Source organism: Rhyacophila brunnea, unplaced genomic scaffold, assembly GCF_057557595.1.
Source record: "Rhyacophila brunnea isolate RB1 unplaced genomic scaffold, BYU_Rbru_1.0 scaffold_11, whole genome shotgun sequence".
In the NCBI taxonomy this organism is placed as follows: Eukaryota; Metazoa; Arthropoda; class Insecta; order Trichoptera; family Rhyacophilidae; genus Rhyacophila; species Rhyacophila brunnea.
The window spans coordinates 437,027-448,456 of record NW_028232763.1 but is presented as its reverse complement, the minus strand read 5'-3'; the positions used below and the strand labels follow the sequence as shown (position 1 = coordinate 448,456).

Here is an 11,430-nt window from a genome sequence, read left to right as displayed (position 1 = left end):
AAATAAGCGCCATAGTTTTCTTAATTTGTACATATGTGCAGTAGCGAATCAAGTCAAGTGGAGGCCCTGAGCTGTAAAAAATTCGGGGCCCCCAAATTCAAGTTAGAAAAAAAAAGTATTATACATAGAAACTCTCATTAATTTATTAACATAAAATATAACAAAGGTTATAGAAATAAAATTTAAAAAAACATATTTCTAAATAAATTTTCGTCTTGCTTTATTTCTTGCAAATTCGTCAATTATTGATTATTTTGGCAGTGTCAATTCGGTTTAAAATTTCTTGCTCTGTATTATACAAAATGGCCATACTATTTAACATTTCTTCTACCATAGTACTTCTGAAATAATTTTTTACACACTTTAAAACAGAAAACGATCTTTTACCTGACGCATCAGATAAGGGGATTGTTAAAAAAATTCAATAATATTTGTAGATTTGGGAATGTGCAAGACATTTCTGGCGTATCTCAAAATGTATTAATTAACATAGAAGATTTAACAGGACTGTATTTTTTGTCAGGTTCGCGATGTCTAGTTTACTTTCGGTGTCCTTAGACGTCAAGTCCCTCATGACCAGCAATGACACGTGCAGATTGGCGATTTAAATTTGAATTATAGGTAGACACATAGGTACTTACCTAATTAATTCATCCAAATATTTTTACCAGTCACTTGCGAGTTTCGAAAGTTGTCAGGTGTATTTTTAAATGTATTTGAAACCGTAGACTCACATTATTGTCTATTGAAGTAGAGATGGCATTTATATTAGATTTAGTGGTATATATTGTATATTTTGTTAGTAATGTACCTATCCATACAACACATTTATTTGATATTGGAGTCATGCAAGGATGATGAAAATACTGTATAACAAAATTGGGCGGCATTTTGGCGCTCCCTAGGGGCGGCATTTTGTTTTGGGACGTCTCTGGAAATGTAGGTCTACCGATTACATCATTGAACGTCATAATTAATTAGGTAGGTACCTACGTATTTATAATATAATAATATGTTCATATGACCGGGAGATTTTTCTTTGAAAATATTTATTTCTAATATTGTTCGTGGATTCATTTACAGCAAGTATTCATTTTCATATTCAGATGCTCAATAACAGGGATAACCAAACTCAATGAGGATAGGAGCTACTTTTGTGGGTGAACTATACATACAAAATAAATGCATAATTACGAAAGTAAATCATTCTCTATATTTTAACCTCTTGTAGGTACCATGGCCCGATTTTCGTTTTAGTAATCCTTGGGCTAATAATAAATTTTGGAGCCCCAAAAGAAAAACATCAACTTAATGTGTCCATATGTAATTGTTTTAAATGTGCAAATCATTTATCGTTTCTGACTCTATTGTCATTATAACATGCACAAATATTTTTTTTATTTCTGACAATCTGGAAATCGACGTCGCATTAACAATTAGTTAAAGGTATATAGAAATATTCTAGAATTTATAATTTTTGTACATTTTTTGACTGTTCTAACTAAAATACTACAAAATTGTACAAACTCGTGATTTTCCGTCAATGTGTTTTTAGGGCCCCGTGTTCTTTGTCGATTTGGGATCCCAGGGCTTTGGGAGCCCTTTCGACGACTTATAGTAAATCCGGCGCTAGCAATAACTGACTAATTATGTACAGATGCATCAAGTATATACACAACAACAAAATATGAGAAATAATTACAAGATAAAAAGAACTTTTTATATACCACGTTTTTAAATTTTCTGTTGAATCATATAAACTTGACAATTCTATTAATAAATACTTTTTTTGTATTTGATAGAAATACTGAATAAATACAGAATACTTTTTTACATTTCATATTGATTTCCATAGTAACGCACGTATATATTAATAATTTAGTTGCTAGGACTGGACACACAAGAATACGAGCTAATAAAAACGTGGTAAAATTGAGGATTTAGTACTTTGTTACACCCATTCGAATGCAGTATTACGATGTTTAACATTTTTCTATACTTGTCATGTCACTCTCTTAAAATGTACATAATTTAAAAAAAATGAGAGTTGCCAAAAAGCTTACAAGTTGTGGTTTGACGACCACTGATGTAGATTGTGCAGTTAATCTATTTAATTTTTATGAATGTGTTACATAATATGTGTGTGAATATTTTTTCTTTATATCTATAATTATATATTTTTTTAAATTTATAATTAATGTTCTTCTTTTTATTAGCTTTGATAAGCTTTTATAAGCTATCAGTGTAACGCCAGACTGCTGTAATTGTTTCCTGAATAAATAAATATCTACATCAGGCATGGCCAACCCGCGGTCCATGGGCCGCATGCGGCCAAAATGTAGACTTTTTGCGGCCCAAGGCCCAATTAAAGTTTTCGTCTCTCTATATTTTGCATTTAGGTATTCATACAATAAAAAAAATCTTGTAAATTTACCACGTCATTTATATTATATTTTATGAAATTAGAACTTTCTTGTTGTGCTGCATGCTAGTACCTGTTTTTATGCTTATGACGGCTCCACATACTCCGAACTTAATAGTGACCGTAAAGAGTTTTTTTTTTAATATTCTAATGAAGTCACAAAATTAATTAAATAATTCGATACCAGATTTGCATTTACGCAAAAGTATGAAAAACAAGGTCAAAATATTCTTAACTCCGTTTAACGTGGAGGTGGAGTCAGCGTCTCCAAATTTACAAATGGAGTCAGTACAAAAATGTCGCGAATAACTGATTCAAATTTGAAGAATTCTCTGCTGCTCTCAGTAACAAATTTTACACCAAACATTGAAAGACTAGCGAAATCCAAACGCTCAAAACCTCTCAGTGCTCCATCCCGCTCAGAGCTCTCTCTCTCCGGCAGCTGTAGCAGCATCAGCGGGGTCCACGACAGCGATCACCCTCTCGTCCAAGAGATCATTTCTGACTATTGTAGATTGGTGCTCCAATAAACGTGTTTTTGAACTGGCATACATTAATTAATTTAATTGCGTGATTGATTTATTCCTTTTCCTCCCCTAAGCGAAGCAGATCCTACCCCTACCCCTATTTTCCAACCCCAACCGTGAACGTAAGAAGGTAGAAAAGGTGCTTGGGTTGTATGGCGCATCTGAACTCGTCTATGAAAAAAATGGCGCATGGTATGCAAAAGGTTGGCTACCCCTGGCGTATACCATCACAATTGTGGCAGTAGAGTAGCCTTACATATTTATTATATAATTGTTGGCAGGCTATCAGCAGTCAGCACGTTTGATCGAGTTAGCCAAGTTAGCGGCCGCACGAAATGTCAGCCGTCCTTTAATCGTCGTCCTGCCTTGGACGTTGTCCGCGCGCGCCATTACAGCGGACCCACTCGCCGATCGCCGTCACAAAAGGATTCTGACAATACACAACATTCAACTATCTGGCGGACCAGTTTAACTGATTTAAATTTATTATTGTGTTCTTGAGGGCACTTACAGGCATAATTATTATTGTCTGAGCGACCGTCCAACCGCGCGTCACCGGCAGTGACCAGTTGAGTGACAGGTTCTAGTGCACACGGTAGCGATGGGTCCTCCGCGCCTGCTCCCTGCTATCTTAGTTTTCCCTTGCTATTTCCTTATCATCTTCGCCAGCAATGCTTTCGCAGTCACCGGTGAGTAATCAAATCTCTCTATATCTCGTTTTATGTCACCACGTCAGTCGTCACAGGTTGGTCACATTCCAGCTTCAATCGGAATCCGGATAAAAATGTCGGTATCGCACATTTAATTTACAATAATATGAACGGCGTTCTGACTAATTAAAAAAAACTCATTTATATTATAAATGACAAAAATAATTGTTGCATAGAGCTAAAAGAGGTGATTTTTTACCTAATACACGCAACCAAACACAATGACATACTATACATATAATGTACTGTCGTAAAAAAGGATCGTAGGTGCATTCAACTTTTATACGAACGGTGCGGAATATCCAGCCTTTTGAATTTATCCATTTTTTCCAGAGCAAATCCTTTAATTTGTTCATCTTTTATGACTTTTATTTTAATATTTAAATAAATATATTTTATAATACCAAACAGTATAATTTTTATCGAATCTACATTCTCACCGTACATGACACCATTTAGTTTATAAACGACAAATACCCATCTAGAGGTTCAGCTGAATTTACGGACCCCCATGTTATATTCAAATTCCTTCTTATTACAGAAGTCGGTGAAACATTACATAATTACAGTCGAACTTGGTTATTACGAGGAAAATGGGATCGACTGAATTTGCTCGTTATAATCGGTACTCGTTATATCAGATAAAAGGTATTTTTAAATGAGCGGTCACATAACAAAAAAACTCGAAAATAAAAAAATCTGAAAACCATCGTAAAAATCCCCGAAACACAAAAAAGTTGTTTATTATAATGAACGCTGGTAGGTACCTATGGACTTCACAAACCTTGAATTTTTCAACCATGTGCGTGGATACTTTTTCATTATTGTCGACGAAAACAATAATTAGACACTTAACTAGTGTCATAAACTTAATCCGTCCCCCGGCGGCATCCTGTCCGATTGGATTGTATTGCTTAGGGTCTAAATATTTTTAAACGATCGACCCATTAACAGTACTTTAGCTCGGTATATCCGATAAGTGGCTCGTTATAACAGTGAATATATAATATACAGTGAATGTATGGAGAAAAATACATTTATGATACATTTATACGCGGTATCCTGCAAAGCTTTAGGAAGCTGTTCAAAGCCTTCGATTGAAAACGAAAAGCTCGAACAATCTTTTTTCACGATACACAGAGCCTTTAAATTGTGATATCTTAACCGAGTGGATCCCAATTTTTGGGTCACAGTACATTATTTGAAATATTTAATTTTAGCGAAACACTGAAAAACACTTAATATGTGCCCACCTAGTTTTCTTTTTACATTTTGTGAATTTTATCTAAAACAAATAATTAGATGCAATTATTTATAATTAAAGTTTTTAGTAATAGCATACTATATTGTTTATACTTTATAGAAACCATATAAAGTAAAAATTATTGTATGTTGGCAAGCAATTAATAATCATTGTGGATACAAATGTGTATTATCAGTTTATTTTAAAAGTCTGGGTCGATGCTTGATATGCTTCTTCTCTTTCCTCTGTTTCCTGGTCAACAAACAACTTAGCGAATCTAGATGGTGATCTTTCACAATATCTTGTGGCACACTCCAAATCCCTCACGCACACTGGTATGTACACCAGCGTTCCCTCTGATTTATGCAGTTCATAAAATTGTATCAAAAATACATCTTGGTGATAACCTACTTGACACACACATCGATAGTAAAGTTATGTGTTTTAAAAATAAAAATTGTATTTTATATATAATATATTAGGGGCATATCTCTAAAGCCACGTCTCACCTCACCACGCCACCAATACTATCTTCAACTTTACCTAGTGCGTTATTTACGAGAAGTTTTATGTTGTAACTTCGGAACCTTTTCAGACATCGAGATGAACTCTTCTTAATCGATATGAATAATATAGCTGTGCAAGTTTCATCAATAGTGGCCCAGTAGTTTTGACGGAATAAACAGATAGACAAAAAATAAAGAAGAACTATATATTGTGCCATGGTATCAGGGAATAGGTTGTGCTGATCGGAAGACAAATATTTAGAAATCATAGACAGACCGTTCAATTTCATTATTAGTACACATTGATTCAGTTTTTTTTTCAAATTTTAGTTTACGACAATTACAAGCCAACATATAAGAGGCTCCGCACCGTTGGGGAGTTTGGGTCTACATTCCAGCAACATTTCACCATCCTGCTTTGGTTGACGACCGTCGAGTACAGTCCAATCTCGACTAACATATAAATCAAAGTATTAGTTAATTGTTATTTACTAAGCTTACGTAAAATATGTTGGCGAAAGGCAGAACATGGGTTGCTTAGGGGTACCATATTCTAAGAAAGTTGAAAATTAAAATGAAAATAATACAACTGGTGAGTGTAGATTTTATAAAGGTGGCAAAATATGTACCTGAGACTCTAAATGTTGATGATTAAGGTCGGCCCTTCGACTGCCTACTGTACTTCATGGCTGCTATATCAATCCCTTGCAGCTTCGTTTCGGGACAAGGAAGTGTGGCACTACAATCTTTTCATTCTGACACGTTTATAACGTCATGGAAGGCGCTCGTGCACAAATCGCGACTACATGACGGGTGGAGATGGTGTAACTCAAATTATTATATATAATTAAAATATACTTATATAATTACAAAAAATATATAAAATATATACTTAATTAAATATTATCGGGGGTTCCCGAAGATTTTAAAAAATTCTTCAAGAGTTAAATAAGCCACGTAAAAAGATTGGGAATCAATGACTAGTAGCCTACAGTAGACCATTGATGCTATGATGTAGCCTACGTCATAAAAACATGTTATATTTTCTTTGAAATATATATGAGAATTTACGTATAAATATTAACAATCGCTGGTTACCAGAATATGGAAGAGATAATAATAATAAAAATATGAAATGGAATAATATATCTGAAAAAGTCCGGATAAAGACAAAAAAATCTGAACAATGTTGCCAGCCCTGGAAAATTCGGAAGTGTGACAAGCCATTCCTCATTATAATATTACCTAGTAGGTACGTATTCAGCTTATTAAAAATAATTACAAGATAAAAAGAACTTTTTATATTCAACGTTTTTAAATTTTCTGTTGAGCCATATACACTTGACTTGACTAGCTTAAACGATCAAAAAAATGTGTACTTGACATGTCATATTGATTTCCATAGTAACGCAAGTATATATTAATAATTTAGTTGCTAGGACCCCAGACCAGCAACCAATAATGGTAGGTCGAAATAACTTTTCATACAAAACAGAATTAACTGAAAATGAATTCAATTCTACTTAAAGATGGCTAAAAGTATTAAAAGAATGCATTGGCATCGTGTTCTGATATATTCTAAAAGTTACAAATGTCTAGCTAGTAAGGAAGTTAGTTAAAAATCTATTGCAAGATTTATACCGAACAAACAACCACCGGACAAATAAGAATACGAGCTAAGAAAAACGTTGTAATTAAGAAGAGCTGTAACTTTTACATATTTTCTTTTACCTACACGATGTTATATGAACAGGGTTGTGAAAATTTGAAAGCATCAAAAAAATCGTCAATGAGGCATTTTAAAATTTTAAACGTCTTATAACACATAATAATTCAGTATTTTCTTTCATTAATTAATTAATTAATCAATCAAATAATATAAGTACATATAAACTGATTTTAAAAAACAGAACAAACATCATTTTATATTTTTATCAACTGTCACTTTCATAAAAAAAATATTAAAGGGAGATTCAAATGAAAAATGTGTTAAAATATTTTATTGATTATTCAGTTAGGTAATAATTATAATGATATTATATAGATTTAAAATAATTATTTCAAAAGACGTGCGTAAAAATATACGAATTCAAATTAAACAAACTTTAGTGCGTTTATATAATATGGTTACAATACTTTCAGTGTTCACTGATTATTAATTAATATTAGAATAATTATTTAACTTCTTACAGTCCAATTCATCCACTATTGTGTCGCATCTCATCATCAGCCTGCATTACCTCAAGGACTTTTTCTTCTTCGTTAACTTCGCTGCTTATCTCTTCAGAATTAGATGTTCGTCTGTTAGCAGAAGCCGGAACCCATACTTTGTTTTCTTCTATAGATAATTTATCTGGTGCAATCTTATTTTTTGGCCGTTTATTATTTATAAAAGAAACATCATCGTTTACAGCGTACATTTGTCCACTACAAAATCTCTGCAGGCCAATATCAACGATTGTACGTGCTTTTCCCCGCATCATTCGATAAATCATCACGCATAGTCCCACAACTAATAATCCCTCTATAAGTAAAACAACTATGACTCCAGGTCTCATATAATCGCAGAATGAATAGTTTTTATTTTGATGTGTATTGAGCGAAAAGCAAAAATCATTCAAACCTTCTTTCTTCAAGGCTTCTTTAACCGGATCGATCATTGGTTCTGTTTTACTGTCGATAAGTATTTTCAACGCAGAGTTGCAAGAAGCACGGACATCATCTTCATTGACGGATTGCTTTCCATGTCTTTCCTGTGGAGATACGTGAATTTGTTGCATCGCACTATTTTCAGCAAAATTCATCATATAATCCGCGGCGCATTTTAGATGCAGGCTGTCAAACTTTGATTGCAATTTAATGGTAATATTTTGAGCCGCCCAACCAGGTTTGAAATTACTGTCTATAATCGTTGTCTCATTAGTACCATGCATCAGTTGCTCGCTCCCCAAAAACCATTTGATCTTGGATAATACTAATCCTTTTTCCACGACGCACCTCGCTTGAAGAATATCTCCGGCTTTGAAGGTTTCTCTGTTTCCATCATGGATTCAAAAATTTTCGTTGGTGATGGTTTTTTCAGAGCAAATAATTTAAAATGACCGCTATCTTTTTTACAATCCACTCTTGTCACAGTGTGTAAATATTTTCCAGTGCGAGTTTCTTCAATATATTCGATGATGATGCTGCACTGGTTTTTGTCTATTCTTATTTGTACTCCGTTTACTAGATTTGCGATAGTCACATTTGAGGCTTCAACTATATGATTCCCTGGTATTTCTACGAAGCACTTAGCAATTGGCACAATGGCGGACAAAACTATTGAAACACTTTCACCTACAATACCCTTTGTAAAAGTACTATTTGAATAATTGTTTAGAACAATACTTTCATTGGACCTGGGAACATTGACTATTATAATCGTAGCTAAAATATGGATTATGATATTTCTGAACCTGAAAACAGTCACGTTCTTCATTTTATACGAGAAGTATGTATACCAACCACTACTATATAACAATGATTCTTGAAATTAATTTCCAACAATGAAGAGTTACTCGGTATTTATAAATGAAAAAAACTGTGAAGAAGAATTAATAGACGGATGATCACTCTACAGCAGGTAGTCAACTTTTGAAATCTGACTATATACAATAAATGACATAAACGCGGAAAATTAACACAGTGCATTTAATTTGTCATCCGAATTATATTATGACTAATCCAGTGATTTCCAAACCATATCCGCGGAACCCTGGAATTCCACGAGAATTCTCAAAAGCTTGCGAAAAAGGAGAAATTGGAATCTATTTTATTGATAGTTTTAATAGGTACGCAGCTAAAAATATTCCAATGTTTTATTTTTTTTTAATACAGTTTTTTTAAAAATTCATATAAAATGTGCGTTTTTTGGTAGTCCGTTTTTTATTAGGACGTCGTATTATTTGAATAACCAGATTTACTTAATTAATACCGCCAATAATGAAACTGGAGATCCTCAAATCTCCCGGTTTTAGCATGATTATTGCAAGAAATATTATCATAAAACGAGATCCAAATTCAATATTGACCTCCCACATCCTGAAGCATCTTTGGCGAATACCTAACATATCCCTGTTAGGGATATATTATAATGCTATACAGCAGCGTTTCCCAAGCGGTATTCCGAGGAGCCCAAGCGTTAGGTTAGGTTAGGTTAAATTAAGGGCATTCCGAATATTTTTAGCAATTTACTATACATATTTTTAAAATAAATTCACTTGTATAATTAAGTTTTCACATAAAGCACTAGGACCCAACCTTTTTCGTGTCGGGAGCCCCTTTTGCTTTCTAATGAATTCACATCACAACTTGCATTACTGAAATTCACTTTTTTAATACGATTGTTTTGATGTTAAAAGCTAGGTCAATTCAATTTAATTATTGAAGTTTTGAAGAAAATCTATTAAAATTTAATTTAATTATTGATCATATCTTCAATAAATAATTTTGCGTTTAAAATTTTGTTCGTATAAATATCTAGGTAAATTATTGTATATTCTGGACCAGTTGACGATGTCCAACTAAAGTGGATGAAACCGATCCTGATTATTATTTAAACAAGTAGAATAAGTATAACATAATATTGTGTACTATTTTAATTAAAAAATGTACATAGTTAATTATCGACCCACATAATAATCAAAAATTGAAAAATACGTAGGTAGTACAACACGTCACGCAACCGCTTTTTTTATAAATATATGTGAAATAAATTACTGCCAACCGCGAATTTGTTTACCAGGCTAGAACCCTGTCAGCCTCCTCTCATTATTTCTGAGTTCCCTGCTCCCACCCCTTTATGGGGGTCATGGTGCTATTGAAGTAGGGAGTAAAATGACGTAAACGCGCGTGTTTGAACATGTGCCGTTTAAAAAATATTGGTTAGGTGCATGTTCAAACACGCGCGTTAACATCATTTTACTCCCTACTTCAATTATAGTTTGTCAATTTGTGGCTACGGCCGTATGTTGTAGCTTAACCACTGGGGAATGCCAAAATAAATTGCGTATTTCAAAAAAACACTACCTTATCTATTCTTAGGTCAATAATTATTATAAAGCAATCAGTTTTATAAATGCGTTTAAAAATTAATAAATGTAAAAATTCTTAACACCACTGCACATTTATGTACTGAAATATGACTATATTCTAAAAAATTAGAGCGAGAGGTTTAAAATAATACTATTTTATGTAATAAAAATACTTTATCTTCTTTTCTTCTTTGGCCATATCCGCCCCTTAACTGGAGCATATGGACACCACGTGGCGCCTCCAAGAATCCCTGTCGCTCGCCAGTCTTCTTGCTTCGTTCCAGGTCAAACCAGCATCCCACTCTCCTCTGTAGATTGTATTTAGCGACCTTCCAGGTCGCCGGAATCCGGTCGGCTTGAAGAACAGGCAAGCCAGGTTAAAGTTCTCTTCTGGCATCCACAGCACGTGGCCGAGCCAGGTCCAACGTCGTCTCTTCACTTTCAGCGTGATGAGAGGCTGCTTGGTGCGTTCTCTTATCTCCTCGTTGCTCCTAAAGTCATACCACCGCACACCCAGTATTCGTCGCAAACATCTGTTTTCGAAGCTCAGTATACGGTTGCTCTGAGCCTTCGTAAGGTGCCATGATTCGCTACCGTAAAGCAACACCGTCAGAATGCAAGCGTCGAATAGGCGGCATTTGGTTTTGACCGAGTACAATCGTGAACCCCAGACATTTCGCATCGAGTTGAATGTTGCTCCAGCCATTCCCATTCGGATAGCGAGCTCTTTCTGCAAAATGCCGTCTCCCGTGATGTGTACCCCCAGGTACTTGAAGCTGTCGACGCTCTCGATGTTTTGTCCATCGCTAATCAGAGGGAAATATGGATCAGGACAGGTGCTATTGCACAAGACGTTGGTTTTCTTCGCGTTGATATTCAAACCAACGCGAGAAGAATTGTTATGCAACCTGTCGATTGTCTCTTGAATGCCCTCGATTGAGTTGTCGAAT

At 34.4% G+C, this 11,430-nt stretch overlaps 1 protein-coding gene across 2 annotated transcripts in view; it reads left to right on the top strand.

The window, feature by feature from the left end:
* The first annotated feature begins 3,516 nt into the window (after positions 1-3,516).
* The window catches only part of nAChRbeta3 (nicotinic Acetylcholine Receptor beta3), a 57,529-nt gene continuing 49,615 nt past the window's right edge, over positions 3,517-11,430 (top strand). For both annotated transcript variants that reach the window (XM_085957841.1, XM_085957848.1), the window contains exon 1: positions 3,517-3,638. In XM_085957841.1, coding sequence (XP_085813967.1) covers positions 3,551-3,638 — 88 coding nt within the window. In that variant the 5' untranslated portion in view covers positions 3,517-3,550. The remainder of the gene's footprint in view (positions 3,639-11,430) is intronic.